We start from the raw sequence: 16,345 nt of genomic DNA, 5'->3' as shown, positions 1-16,345 counted from the left end.
TTTACACTCTGCCATAAAGAGAAATGAAACTATGGCATTTGCGAATAAATGAACAGAACTGGAGACCAATCCCAAACAATCAATGTTTTCCCTGATATGAAGATGCTAAATCACAATAAGTGGGGGCAGGGATAGGGAAGATTAGAAGTACTTTGGATTAGACAAAGGGGAATGAAGGGAGGGGAGGGGGAATGGGAATAGGAAAGATGGTAGAATGAATCAGACATTACTTTCCTGTGTGTATTAATCAATTCACGACCAATGTAATTCCACATCATGTACAACCAGAAGAATGGGAAGTTACACTCCTTACATGTATAATATGTCAAAATACATTCTACTGTAATATATAACTGGTAAGAACAAATTTTAAAAAAGACTTAACAATGTTAAAAAAAATAAAGTGAATAGCCATTCTATAAGATTCAGATAACAGGCTTCTTGGGCCATCAGGGCCAATCCCCCTTTCCTAGGCATTGTAAATGTCAGTCCTGATTTGCTTTGGGTTCCTTTCTGTGGGAGAGAATTTGTGAGTGGGACAGAGAAAGCTGAAGGCAAAAGACTGGGGTGACTCCCCGGTGCTTCACAAAGGTTTGATATCCTGAGCCTGACCCTGGCAGCTCTCAGGAGTACCAAATGTCAACCACTATCTGTCCTTCTGTCCCTTGCTTCTAGCTTCTGACTTACTTGGCCTGATGGCAGAGGGAACCCTCACCTGATGTCTCTTGGATCCTGAAACAAAGTCTTGGTCTGATCCAAGTTCTTTGGGAAAGAGGTGACCAGAGCATGAGCCAAACAGTCTCTCTCCTATGTGAGAAAAATGACTCTTCCCTATGTATGTCTTGGAGTGTAGGTTATTTCCAACTACTCTATATGTCCTACTTACCCTCAATTCTTTCACCTTCTATCAAGTACCTGAATAAAATCTCTAGGAACCTCCAGGCTTTTGACCACTTTCTGGAACCCAAATCATAAGCCTGTTCCTGGTGTCCACCTCTTAAAAAGGAACCTGTTAGGGAGATTATCAAGATAGAGCTCCCCTGGATTCAAAATTAGACTGCCTTCTCTGGGATTCCACAAAACATCTTTTCCTTTGTATTCCCCCTCATCCTGTTATGATCTAAATTAATCAATACAAGTAATACATTATAGGTTATAGATTAGGATTATAAAATATAGATTAATGAAATAGGAAAGGCAATAGGATTATAAGTGTTATAGAATTAGTAATGTTAAGTTATCTAGGTCTGCCCTAGTTATAAGAAAGAAGAAGTAACAGTAAGATAGAAGAAATAATAGTACTATAATATAATCACATAATTGTAAGACATAGGATTTAAGGTTGTTAGCAATAAGATATAGACAATATAAGGTGATAAGTGTATGCCCTTAGGTTAAATATGGTTACAGACAGTTTCAGAAGAATATAGGTTAAGTTACAGATAGGTATAGGCCAGTAGAACAATAGTTAAATATAAGAAATAGTTATAGACAAGTATAAGTAAGTATAGCCATAGTGACTCCATCTTTAGGTCCCTCTGTGAAACTCTTATATAAGCTGGGTTTTTTAAATTATTAAAGAATTGTTTTTCTGTGCTTCATACACCTGCAAATGTACTCAAACCCAGGATGTACCACCACAACTGTGCTCGAACCCAGGATGTGGTTGTCTGGTTTTACTCTACTAAACGCTTTTTTAGCCCTTGTATCCTGCTTGCTTGCAACTCTCAGATTCCATAGGATGTGGTTTTCTTCCTTAAATGTTGGAACCACAAACAATCTGGCGCACTTATCAGAAGGCCACTTGGACTCTGAAAGAAGCATCCCTGGCCAGGAAAAGATAAGTAAAATAAAATTCTTTGATTTGTCTCAAATTCAGACTTAGTATGTTTTCTAAGCAGCTGCCCCATAGAAATCCTGCAGGAAAAAAGACCAAAAGTTTACTCTCATGAAACTATAGCAAACTATCCTTTATCTCACCTAGTTCAGGGAGCTAGATTATTTGCCTTTCTCAATCAAGGACATCAACTGAAGCACTATTAGGCTTGTCTCTCATGCAAATTGAGCAAAAAAATATGAGACCATGGTCCTGTGAGTATGAGGGTCTAAAAGACAAAGGAAACATTTAAGACAAATTTTAAGGGAACAAACAGCTGGCAAATGCCCTCTCCTAACTCCAGTAATTAGCAAGAAGTTAGTATCCTCCATTCTGAATGAGGCCCAGTTTTCCCTCAAAAAGTTTTTCAACTGATGGTAAGCCAGCACACACAATCCAGAATTTATCACAGAAGACAAGTAGCACATCTAAGGGTGTCATGATTTCACAGTTACAAGTCACACTTGTAAGGGCAGATAAAATTTTTTATGGCTGCCCAAAGACAAGGAAGATACCAGAGGATGCCCTGGGCACAGCTGAAACAAAGATCACAGGGGATGCCTTGTTCTCCTTTTTTGTCCTTATAGAAGTAAAATACTCCCTCAAAGTATTTTAAGCCACATGGGTCAGAACATATAGCTCAGTAGGCTTCAACCTTTTCCACAGCCACTCATGGAAGAGAAGTAAAAAAAAAATACCAGGTGATACTTTTTTGAAAAATTTAGGTCAATTTGATTTTCAGACATTGAAAAATAAAATGCCTGACATTTTTCAGCACCCAAGCCTAGCCTAGTTACCAACTAGGGGATGGGAAAAACAGCCGCTGGAGAGAAAGATAAACTGTAATACCATATTACAGGTGGATTTGTTTTATAAAAAGGGGGAAATGTCAAAAGTGCCCCTTATAAATAAAGGGGTTTTTTTTGCCTTTCATGCTAAAAATGACTGCTTTCCCTGTTCCTTAGCTGCCTGCCTAACGTCTCTCTGGAATGTAAGCTGCATGAGCAAGTGCCCAAACTGATGTGAGACCAAAAACAAAACAAAATAAAACAAAAGTGTCAATTTCAAATCCAAGCTTTTATGGGACAGAAAAGACTGTTTTCTCTTTTGTTATGCTCTGGGATTCTGCCCTTTTCCAAGTCCTTCTTTAAATGCTAGAGAAAGAAAGAAATAGGAAGGGAATCTGAAAAGTCCAGCTGCACCAGGCCCCAGACCTCTTGAGGATGCCTAAGAAGTCCACATTCTGCTTCAGGAACAACTTGGCAGGCATTGCTCAAAACCATAGGAATTCAGCTTCAGGATGCTGACAAAACAGGCCCGGAAATGTCAAAAAAAAAAAAAAAAAAAAAAAATGCCCTGATTGCCACATGGTTTTCTCTTCTCTCTAGAAAGATTTTTTTTTTCTTGAAAATCTCTTCCTTAGGAGTTCATGGGCTCCCACTTTAAGTATCTGAGCTGACTCTAATCTGATCCAAAAGTGCACTCTGATTCGATAAAGGTGTTCTATTTGCTCTTTACTAGAGTAATTATGGCTATGCCATTTTCTCAAAGACTGTCTATTGCTGAGCTCAAAGCTTTTTTTATGAATTCACCTTCAGTCCTGCACCAATTAGTTTTGTTTGGTCCAACCTGAGTTTCTAGCTCCTATTTTTTTCCTGTTGTTTTTATTCAGAGGCCAGTTATCCAAGGGTTAACTTTCAAATACAATAGAAAAGGAAAGAGAATGTCTCCTGTGAAGAGCTCAAAGGAGGGAGAATAAACAGTGGTTATGTTGGAAGTGGATCTGTCCCTGTGGAGGACAAGTGGCCACCTGAACCTTTGATTTCAGCATCCCCGTGGATAACAGATTCTATTTCTAACATCTCCCAAGTGTAAGGCTATTCCCATGTCCAAGTCATACTTTAAAAATTTCTGACAAGCTCTATTTTAATTTCTTAAGAGTTAAATCTTACAGTCTGTGTAAGAAACATCTGTAGGTATTTTATCTTCTATCTGTGGGGGATCTAATACCTGGTTCAAAGCTATACAATCTTTGTTTCCTGTCTATTTTATGAATATGTGCACACCTGTGTTTATATGTTGTGTTGACATATGTGCTTGTGTCTATATATCATGTGCATGGTACAAAAATTGGCATGTAGATAAATGAACACTCATAAATAAATAGAACTAAATTCCTTTTATTTTACATGACTTAAACTGGTTAAATAGATAATACTAAAAACTGTTTTAAATTCCTGACACATAGAGTGTTGGTTTTTATAAACTGTTTAAGGTGCAATGTTCATTGCTTCCAGGGTTTTTCTTCAACAGGAAAAAGATGATTAAAACATTAAGTAGACTTGTCTGATATTTTGGTTTTCAATGGTAACCCAAAGTTAACAACTAAAATGGGTAAATTAGACTTAACACAATGGGTTTAATCTTTATAAATGTGTTTGTTAGAAGAGACATCTGATTAATTTGCAAGGTTAAAATACTAAATATCAACTGCTAAATATAAATCCAAGTATTCTTGGCTTCTTAAAATCTGTAAGACAACATATATATGGGTCTATTAAATACATTTTTATAAATTGTTGGGTCTTCACTAAAAAACAAGGTGACTGAGAGAATTATACTTACATGTGTTGTTCTACATGCAAGGAACAAAAAGAAACCAAGTTGTGTTTTGATGAAAAAACTATAAGAAAAGCATAAAGTATTTCATCTTATTATTGTCTAAATTCAGAAATTTCATAGATTGTTTCAGAATGTATACTTTAAAAGGTCAGCAACTAGGAAAGTTATAAGAACATTATAAATATGAAAATATATCTTAAGAAAAAATAATAGGTAAAAATAAATGTTTCTGAAAGAGAAACTATCTTGTAGAATAGAATAATATTTTGTCCTAGTTATAATATTTTTGTCTTAAAGTCCTTTTGAAATAAAAGACAAAACTAAGGATAAAAGAAATTATAGAGTATCTAATTAAGTTACAAATGGTTTGTGAAAAGTAAATCTCAAAAAATTTGTGGGCAATTAATTTGGCTATAATCACAGTCAAAGTTATTTAAGCATTTTTTCCCTATGGTCAACTTCTAATATTTTGATAGAGAATAAAATCTAGTTCTTCACGTTTAAAAACAACAACATTCCTTAAATCATTGATCTGCTCTCATTATAACAGAGTCTACTTCATGCTCTGAGTGTAGTCCTTGCTGCTCTGCATCTTATTTTAAAACTGACACAATTTTTTCTTTTCTCCATCTTCCCCTCCCTAACATTGGGGGAAGGGAGATTACATTTCTTTTCATTCTGGGCTGAGTTGTCTATCCCTGGGCTCACATACCAGAAGAAAGAAATAATTCAGTGTTGCCAAAAAAATCTAAAAAAAAAAAAAAATAGCTCTCAAAGCTGCAAATAAATTATGACCCTAAAGAGGCGGACAACTGAAATGTAGCCATTAAATCACCTTTTTATAAAGAACCATTGTTCCCCAGGTAATTAGTCATCTATATTTCTCCTTTGCTAACAAAGAAACAAAACTTCTTTTTCCTTTTTCTCAAAACCTTGTCTTCATTACTGGATAGACATCAGGGAGAAAGCAAAGGCCAATTTTTTTTATAACATTACCTATTATCAAGATAACTTCTTGTGTCTATTGGGTTTACAAATCAAGTTCTTGCTAATTTTACTTTATAACTATTACCTCTTAGTGTTTTACAGAAGCACTACTTCTATAAGAATATCCTGAGTTGAGATAATATAAAGCATTACCTCTAGGACGAGAGAATATAATGCTGACTTCCAGTATTGATATTAACCATGATTAAACAAAAGGAGTAACTATAAAACTGATACCCTAGTTAAACAAAAGGAATAACTGTAAAATTATAAACATTAAAGTCACAACCTATTACTCCAATTTCAAGAATGGCAAAAGTGGACTACTAGATGTTTGAAATCCAAACTTAGAGACAAAAGTCTCTAAGTAAAAGGGCCAAGGAAAAAGTAGCCAATATTTTGACCTTTGCCCTCTAAGATCATCCAGAACTCAGGGAACAACAGGACTTCTTTAAGGTCCCTGGAACTCCAGTGAGTCACCTGACCTCTTGATCAGGGGATTGTGAAGACCCTAGAGAACAGAAAGCCAACCAATGCACATTCTGCAAAGAGGAAAGTCACTGGAAAGGTAAATGTCCCTGAAGTTTCAAGGGAAGCCACATGTAGTTAGCAAGACTGCCATCCTGGCAGATAGCATGACTGGTAGAAGAAAGCTAAATGAGCCAAGAGGCTTCTCACAAGTTCCTAACAGTGATCCATGACAAAATCTCAGATGATTTTTAATAGCAGATAGGAAAAAGGTCAATTTTTTGACCAACTTTGTCTTAAACACCTGGCAGGAAACTAACCAAAGTATAGTCATACATGGACATTTAAAAAAAAAGATAAAGGATTTTTTAATGTAACTTGAGATATACACTTGTGTCAGTCCTCTCCAAAACAAGTAAAACTAGTAGGTTATAAAGAAAGGATTCTTGTACAAGAGCACCTGACAACTATCACAAAAGATGCTACTAGAGTCACAGGCTTGTAATGAGTCAATTTAATACCTAAGAATTTTCCTGAACTCCTACACAGGTAAACTCTGTTTTTCACTGGAATGATTATCTAACCTTGATATTTATCCCTCAGATTGGTCTAAATGATATAATGTGGCACATGAAAGCCCTAACTTTACCAAGAGAGTTGTAATTGACACAGGGACTCCTCTACCAACACAGAGGTAACAACAATGAGAAAGCTATTTTACAGAAATCTATTTTACAGAAATGGCATTCCACAGCTCAAGGGGACATCTGTGCCACTATAAAAACTAAATGTTGTGTACATGTTTCCAGCAACACTGCTAATGTTTCTAAAGCCTTGAATGGTCTAACGGTCACAAATCAAAGGTATATAAGACCACATCTTAAACTCTAATAAGTACTGTCTTCATAGTCTTCAGAGGCTGGCTTATAACACTGATTGTTTCAATGTTAATTGTTTACAGATAATAATACTTTACTGTCTTGTTTATTGTTCTTCTTGCATGAACCCTGACCTATGTATACCTATTCCAATCACCCACCAACCACCATCAAGGACCTCTGGACTGCCCTGATGTGTAAGGTACCCACAGAGTCCATTAAACTCCAGATGGTCATGGAAACAAAAACTGCCATTGAGGTACTACCTGACTTCTGTAGGGGCCCACTAGACCTCTATAGAGGGATCCTAATTGCTATTCCCATCAATACTCCTAAAGTTGTCATTGCCCTTCTTCCTCAAAAGCAGTTAGGATCACCTCATCAGAATGGGGAATGAGGTGGGATAGTGTTAAAACAGACAGATAGGAAACTTGGGCCCCTCCAAGATCAAGTTTCTGTGTAGCAGGGCTAAGAGGCTACTGACATAAAAAGTTAAGCCTCATCAAGGTCAGGCCAATTCCTATGTAACCAGAAAAACTAACTGATAGTGAGACATCTCTTGCCTAGTGCCCAGATACCCTCCCCCAAAAAGGCATGGTAACCTGATTGGATGAAAGGTTGAAAAGCTCTTGGTCTCTGAGTGCCATACTTAGGGCTAGCTGTAGATTTATACAAACCCCAAGACAACAGACACCCATTGGTAACTCTGCTTTTGGGACCCCTCCTCCTTTGGGAGTTCTGCCTTCTTTCTTTTACTTTCATAAATCATATTACTTTGCTCTCACCCTGTGTCCATGGATTTCATTCTTCAAATCCATAAGACAAAGAACCCACCTAACTTTACTCAGTGTTATACCATGACCATCAAGATACACTAAATATTTGTAGAATTTTTTCCCTTCATCCCATGCCTGTAGTTTAAAAAAATTACACAGAAATAATATTATTAAAGATTTTCTGATTTACTACAAACATTGATTAAAGAAAAGAATTAAATAAAAATTTTAGAAACAAAAGTTAAACTATCTGAAGTCAAAACTTAATAGAATGAGTTTGACATTAACTTAGACAAAGCCAAAGAGAAAATTAATGAATTAGAAGATGGCTTAGAGAAAAATCTACAAAGAATGATAAATATGTGATACATGATGAAAACATCTAACATTTATGTATTTGAAATACATAATACACAACCTGAGAAGAAAAGCAGCATATACATTTAAGAATTTTCCAAAACTGATAGACTTCAATCCACAAATTGAAGAGTAGAAAATATGCAAACTGGATAAACTAGTAAGAAAATTACACCTAGGCAATCTTAGTACTTTGTTGTGGGGAGAAAAGGATTAGGAACAGCCAGAATAAAAAAAAAAAAAAAAAAAAAAAACAACAACCAAAAAAAAAAAAAAAAACACTTTACCCTCAAAGGAAAAAATGATAACCATATTGGATGCTAGAAAAACCTACAAGGAAAATAACTACAAACCTAGGACTTTACATACAGCAAAAAAAAAAATCTTCAAAAATAATGTTAACCCAGGCATGATAGCTCATGCTTCTAATCCCAGTGATTCATGAGGCTGAGGCAGGAGGATTGCAAGTTCGAGACCAACCTCAGCAACTTAGTGAGGCCCTAAGCAACTTAGACCCTTTCTCAAGATTTTTAAAAAGGGGTTGGGGCTGGGAATAGTCCAGTGGTAATATGCCAGTGGGTTCTATCTCAGCACCAAAAAAGAAAAAAACAAAATAATAATGGCAAACTAGATATATTTCAAACAAACAAAGGTAAGGAGTTTGTTATGCGCACACCTGCAACAAAGAAAATACTAAAAGCAGAGAAAATTATGAGATGAAAACTCATACTTACAGAGATAGAGGGGAAGAAACAAAAAATATCTGAGTAAATCTAAGTGATCATTAACTCTATATAATAAAAGTAATAACAATATCTGTGGGTAAAAAGTATACATAGCATTAAAACAAATGATAACAATAATACCTAAGGTAAAGTGGAGTAAAATATAATCAAACTGTTCTAAGTTGATTTTTCCCTGGAATTGACAAACATATTAACTTAGATGGTAATAATTCAAGAGTAGAAACTTAACACTGTATGGAAAATATTAAAAGAACAGTGAAAAAATGCAGAGAAAGCTAGCAGAGGAGAAAACAGAATAATAAAAAATAATCAATCCAAAAGAACAAAAGAAGAAAAAGAAAGGGACCTCAAAAAAGGTAAGACAAACAGAAAAATAATAAGATGGTAGATTTAAATAAAATACATCAGCAATTATATTGAATGTAAACAAATCAAATGACCTCATCTACAAGGCAAGAATTTTCATAATAAATTAACAAAAACAAATTCCAATTATATATTACTTATAAGACATGTACCTTAAACAAATGGATACAGAAAAGTTGAAAGTATGCATTATGTAAAAATCAACTAAAAGACCTGAAATACCCACAGAAAATATATCTTAACATCACTTCTCCCTTTACATTAGCATTGTGTGTTCAGTCCTTACTCTAGAATGTAAATGCATGGAAAAATGAAACTGAATCTTCACTTTCATATCCCATGGTTCCTGCAAGCCTAAAAGTACTCAGGATATGATGGCTCTACAAACTTGTTATTTAGTGTTCTCATTTTGTTAGTGAGAAGAGAAGTATGTAAATACAGAGAAAACTTAAAGAAGCACTTACCTTTTTGACATATGGCATGTACTTTTTATCCAGATAATATGAACCATATTCATTCTCAACTTGCATAGCAATGATGGGGCCTCCCCGGTTATACTAAGGGTCAAGAAGATGAGAATTTGAGAGTGATTCTAATGGTAGAAAAAAGACTATATTTTTTGAGTTTACAGAGCACATGCATAGAAATAACTATGTAACTATCCTATTAGCAAATAATATTCTTCCTGCTTCAGAGAGCATAGAAAGTGGTAAGCCCTCAAGAAATCAACACGGTGATTACTTTCCATAGTTGCATAAATGGGTGATTGGGTTTTACCTGCAATGGCAACAGCCTGGAAATCAGATGATCAAAATATAAATTCACTGCTTTAATGAAGCCCTTGTAAGTTGTCCGCAGCTTCATTTTTGGATCCTTGAGTAACCAGCTAAGATCAAAAAAGGGAGACTCAGACTTGGAGTGGGAGACAAAAATAAGAAATGTTCAAGTGTAGAAGGTTGAAAACACAGACAGCCTACATTTGCAAATACACAATTGTACTTGTGAAGGCTAAATCCAGCTTCAAGAAAGAGCAATGGGTACCAGCTACAAACAGCTGATAAAGGTTATCCAGAGTCTTTCCTCAAAATGCAAGGGTGAGGTATGTAACAATGATCTAGAGCAGAGCTCACCCAACTACAAAGGCCAAATCAGACATGTTGTTTCTGTAAATAAAGTTTTATTGGCAGAACGTCACAGCCAATAATTTATATATTGCCACAGGAACTTTTGTGCTACATCAGCAGAATTGAATGGTTGCAACAGAGACTGCATATGGCCCATAAAGTCTAAAATATTTACAATCTGGAAGAGTTTGCCAAATTCTAGTCTAGAATGAGATTTTTTATAAAGCTATTTTGAAACTGGTAGCAGGGGAACCTCTTTATTGGAAATTACCAGACTATAAAAAGGCATGAAGTACTGACACATGCTACAAGGTGAATAAACCTTGAAAACATTATGTGAAGTGAAAAAAAGACACAAAGGCCACATATTGTCTAATTCCAATTACATGAAATATCCAGAATGGGCAAATCTGTAGAGTCAAAGGCCATTGCAACTGAAGAGGAGAAAAAATGGGGAGGAATTGAGGTACAGGGTTTTCTTTTGGAGGGATAAAACGTTCTGGAACTAGATAATAGTAGTGATGTTCAACATTTTGAATGTAGTTGATATCATGGAAATGAATCCTTTTAAGTGGTTAAAATGGAAGATTTCTTATTATGTATATTTTACTACAATAAAAAAAGACCTGAAACAAAACAATAACAATAAAACTCCTCTTTAAAAAGGGATATTGGCCTTGATATTTGTATTGCTACCACAAACCCTAGAACTCATGAAGATATTGCTTAAGGGTAGCCATTAGTTTGTTTTAAGAATAAATATGAACTCTATCCCATCTGCATTGTAGAGATAGATGTTTATTTTAAAATACTATATAGTCCCAAATACTTTATGGTTCATTCACTGTGGACAAAATAGTGAAGATTAAAAAAATAGTACATAGAAAACAAAGCAAAACACTTTGCTCTAAGTTCCATTTGAATGTGCTTATGGGGCATGTGCAGTCACCCTTAGATCACAACTTACCTGGGCAAGCCTCCAAGATCTAAGTCACTACCAATGTAGGGTCCTGGACACAGAATGACCCAGAGTCCCACCTCTGAAGCTGTGGTTATAAAAGCCCTAGGAAACAAAGCAATAACAATAACTTCACATTGAATGCTGAGATCAGTAAACCTGTTGTTTCTTTCTCTTTGCATTCTTCTGAGGTTGGAATGAATGAAACTCCCAGCCTGGCCCACAAAAGTCCTTACAGAAGACATTCTGGAGGAGATCAACACTCAGTTAGAAATAGGCTCTGTCAAGGCACTGGAGAGAAGAGTATTAAAGTGCAAGCCCAGAAATCCTAAACAACTACAGTATTCCCAAGCAAATCCACTAACTGCCTTGCACTTTGAATGGCACCACCATCCAGGAAACGACTTAGGGCAGAAACTTACAAATCATGTTTTCAACTCATCCTTCCTCACCTCCTACTGTGTCAGGAACAAAAATCATGTTTATCCTTCCTCTATATCCTACTGCTATCAGATTGGCTCATTTTGCATCTGGGTTATTAGAATGATTGACTGATTTACTTTCCTGGTTCTTATTATCGTTCAGACATTCTCCAATTACTATCAATACAGTGTCACCATGAACAATAGGACTAATATTTATGTTGTATTGGCATCAGGCACTACTGCTCAATTTATACTATTTTGGATAATGGTATAAGATAGGTATCAGCGTGTTCTCTATTTTTACAGTTAAGAAAATACAGACTTTAGGGCTGGGGATGTGGCTCAAGCGGTAGCGCGCTCGCCTGGCATGCGTGCAGTCCGGGTTCGATCCTCAGCACCACATACAAACAAAGATGTTGTGTCCGCCGAAAACTAAAAAATAAATATTAAAATTCTCTCTCTCTCTCTCTCTCAAAAAAAAAAAAAGAAAAGAAAAGAAAATACAGACTTTAATGGTTAGAGCTTTCTCAAGATACAATTTTGGTAAATGGGAAAACTAAAATTAAAATTCAGGCAGAGAATCTCCAGAAATAAAATTTTAATTACTCTGTTGCCACTTAAAAATATTGCCAGGGTTTGGGGACATAGTTAAATAGTACTACATTTGCACAGCATGCATGATACCCTAGTTCCATCCCCAGCAAAACACACACACACACATACACACAACTTCTAGAATGATCTTTCTAAATGTAAACGTAAGTTTCCCAAATCAAAATTCCTCAAGTGACTCCCTAGTGCTCTTAGAATGGGTCCCAAAATCTGTAGCATGAAATATAAGGCCAAGATCTGAATATTGCTAAATCTCCAGCTTTACTTTTTGACAGTATCTCCACTTAAAAGTAGTAGAAGAGCATTACTTGCAGATTCCAGGAAATAAGACGTGGTGCACCTCAAATAGTATATTAATCTCCATGATATATAAAGAACTCAAAAAACTTAATGGCAAAAAAAACCCCCATTAATAAAATGGACAAAGGAACTGAACGGACACTTCATAGAAGAAGAAATTCAATTGATCAACAAATATATGAAAAAAATGTTCCAACATCTCTAGCAATTAGAGAAATGCAAATCAAAACTACACTGAGATTCCATCTCACTCCAGTCAGAAAAGCAGTCATCAAGAATACAAGCAACAATAAATGTTAGCAGGATATGGGGGAAAAGGTACACTCAAACATTCCTGGTGGGTCTTCAAATTGGTGCAACAACTATGGAGATTCCTAAGAAAACTTGGAATGAAACCACCATTTGACCCAGTCATCACTCTCCTAGGATTATACCCAAAGGACTTAAAATCAGCATACTACAGTGACTTAGCCACATCACTGTTTACAGCAGCACAATTCACAATAGCTGAACTATGGGACGAACCTAGGTGCCCTTCAACAGATGAATGGATAAAGAAATTGTGGTATACGTACATAATGAAATAATACTTAGCTTTAAAGAAAAATGAAATTATGGCATTTGCCAGTAAATGGATGGAACTGGCAAATATCATGCTAAGTGAAATATGCCAATCCCAAAGAACCAAAGGCCAAATGTTTTCTTTGATATGCAGATGCTAATACACAATATGGGTAGGGGTAGAATAGTGGCATTTTGGAATAGACAGAGGGGAGTGATGGGAGGGGAGGGAGAATGGGGGTAGAAATGAATTGGACATGTTCATATATGATTACATGACCTACATCATTTACAACCAGACAAATATGAATTTATACTCCATTTATGTATGGTGTGTCAAAATGCATTCTACTGTTATATATAACTAATTAGAACAAATAAAAATAAATAAGATGTGTGGCAGAAAGTTAACCAGAAAATCTATTCCTTTTTCTTCCTTGACATACAGCTCAACTACACTTCTAAGCCATCAAGCACTAGATGGGGCCATGTGATTGATTTCCAACCCATAAGGTGTGAACAGAAGCAATCTCTTGCAACTTCTGAAGGAGATTCTTTGTGTTGTTTATTCAACTTGCTAGCTAGAGGCAGAAAAGTTCAGTGGTTTGGAAGTTATGTATGAAAGATTATGACAGCATAAGATAGAAAAGACCCTGAAACCCTCAAATTATTAACTCAAACTGAGATATATATGTACATCAGAAATATCTACTTCAAATTCTACTTGAATAAAAATAATTATTTATTGTCAATGGAATATAAGGCTTACCTTTTTTAGCATCTGACATCACCTTAGGTGATATACACTCCACCTGAAATACCATCCAGCCCCTTCTAGTTAACTCTTGTTCAAATTTGAAACTTTCCTCAGCTGTATGTTCACATTATCTTTCCTGATTTGTTTCCATAGTTTGGTCTGTATATCCTTGGTATGTTGTATTTGCCTGTTTTTGGCAGAGAATCTTTATTCTTTTTTGTTTGTTTGTTTTTAGTATTCTTGCACTTTATTTTTAAAATTTATTTCTTTCCTACATGACAATAGTGGAATGTATTACATTCATAATTATCCATTCACAGCACAATTTTTCATAACTCTGTATATAAAGTATGTTCATGCCAAATTATGCCATTATACATGAGCTCTCTTATTGATTTTTTTTTTTGCATTACAATTCTTAATACACCTTTATACCATGGGCTGGGGATATAGCTCAGTTGGTAGAGTGCTTGCCTTGCATGCACAAGGCCCTGGGTTCAATCCCCAGCACCAAAAAAAAAAAAAAGGAGAATCTTTATTCTTGAAAGCACAGTGCTGTCTATCCATTTCCAGCACCAAAGATAATGTCAAATTGTTGCAGATACACATATTTTTGAATAAACAGTTACTCTACTTCTGTCATATCTTAGAAGTCCTATAAACTATAGCCTAGAAATCTCCTATTATTAAGTGCCAGAGCAGGTTCTATATGATAGACTAACACTGTAGAATACTGGATGAACAATTTCTAAACCACATTGTGACACTGAGATCTATGGTTCACTGGGACAGACTCCCTGCTTCAGAGGTTTTACATCCAGGAAACAAAAATTATCAGAGCTTTCTGATAGTTTTAAAAGTAGAAAATCAGTTGTCCCCTTTTGTTATATCTGATTCCCAAAACCAAACCCCTTTCTCTAAGCCACAGAATTGGGCAATTAAAACATGAACACATACATCACGTCCAGGTTTCCAGTGAAATGAAATTCGCCTATTTTGGGCTCATGAAGGTTCCAGGGAACATGCCTGAAATAGGGGAAAAAAAAAAGAGAAACGTTTACTTGACCTGATTCCATACTGATTCCTCCAGTTTTAATTCCTCCAGCGCTTAAGTTATCTCTACCATAAAAGAAGTTGAAGGTTTCAGTAAACAAATTTCTATGTGTGTACTGTGTATTATCTGTAAGACTTTCTTCCTCTAATTCCCAGCAATGATCCAAGCAGCCAATATGTTGCCATGATTCTGGATTTCAGATAATAAAAGATTGTATGTAATGTTTTCTGGATACACCCACAAATTTCTTTTTTTAAATGCTCACAAAAATACCTAAAATATTTAAATCTGCATCTACAATGGGATAAAAGAAAACAATCAGGGGCTGGGGTGGTGGCTCAGTGGTAGAGCACCTGCCTCACAGATGTGAGGCCTTGGGTTCAATCCTCAGCCCCACATAAAAATAAATAAAGATTAAAAACAAAAACAAAAAACATGAGATGCCATTTAAAAATAAAGGAAAACAATCATAAAACAGAAGCTAGAAAATTATGAAAAATTTGTAAGACTGCATTATCCTTTATTCTTTTACTCTTTCTTTCTTCTTTTTTTTTTTCAGTGCTGAGGACTGAATTCAAGGTCTCACAGAAGCTAGAAAATTATGAAAAATTTGTAAGACTGTATTTCCTTCCTTCCTTCCATCCTTCCTTCCTTCCTTTCTTCAGTGCTGAGGACTGAATTCAAGGTCTCACACATGCCAGGAAAGCACTTTAAGCAAGAATGAGCTAGATTCCTAGTCTCTCCATTATATAATATTACTTAAATAAAATCGAAATTATTTAAATGATAAAATTCAGCAACCAAAAGCATACAATTGGGCTGGGGATGTGGCTCAAGCGGTAGCATGCTCGCCTGGCATGCGTGCAGCCCAATTCAATCCTCAGCACCACATATAAACAAAGATGTTGTGTCCTCCGAAAACTAAAAAATAAATATTAAAATTCGCTCTCTCTCTCTCTCTCTCTCTCTCTCTCTCTCTAAAAAAAAAAAAAAAAAAAACATACAATTCATAATGCCCAGCATCAATTTTAAAAATTACTAGGAATAGGAAATATGACCCATAAATGAGGAGTAAAACTATATAAAACTATATTTCTATATAAACTATATAAAACTATATTTCTATATAAACTATATAAAACTATATTTCTATATATAGTATAGAAAGTGTATTTATAGATAGATATGCTGTGCATGTGTGTGTGTCTGTGTGTATGAAATGGACATACTCAGCATATAATTAAGGAAGTAAAAATATAACTTTGGGATAAACAGTAAAGTAGATATGGCAAAATAAAAGGTAAGTTAACTTTAAAATATAACAAACTGAAAGTAGAGAAAAAAGAAGGCTGAAAAAATAACTAGGGCATAACTGACATGTGGGATCTTATCAAGAAGTCTAACATACATGTAACTAACTGGATTTGTGGGGAAGAGAGCAAAGCAAAAAATAGTTAAAGAAATAGGAACAAAAATTT

The 16,345-nt window shown here is 35.3% G+C and overlaps 1 protein-coding gene across 1 annotated transcript in view; it reads right to left on the bottom strand.

Moving 5' to 3' along the window:
- Positions 1–16,345, bottom strand: part of LOC113187043 (beta-galactosidase-1-like protein 2) — a 94,250-nt gene that overhangs the window by 26,945 nt on the left and 50,960 nt on the right. Inside the window, exons 6-9 of the mRNA XM_077796987.1 lie at positions 14,771–14,839; positions 11,168–11,263; positions 9,854–9,962; positions 9,541–9,633 (exon numbers count right to left, since the gene is read on the bottom strand). Of these exons, the coding sequence (XP_077653113.1) occupies positions 9,541–9,633; positions 9,854–9,962; positions 11,168–11,263; positions 14,771–14,839 (367 nt within the window). The remainder of the gene's footprint in view (positions 1–9,540; positions 9,634–9,853; positions 9,963–11,167; positions 11,264–14,770; positions 14,840–16,345) is intronic.

The sequence above is a fragment of the Urocitellus parryii genome, chromosome 4 (genome assembly GCF_045843805.1).
Source record: "Urocitellus parryii isolate mUroPar1 chromosome 4, mUroPar1.hap1, whole genome shotgun sequence".
Taxonomy (NCBI): Eukaryota; Metazoa; Chordata; class Mammalia; order Rodentia; family Sciuridae; genus Urocitellus; species Urocitellus parryii.
Note: the sequence above shows the minus strand (reverse complement) of the source record. Positions and strands in the feature narration are given on the sequence as shown.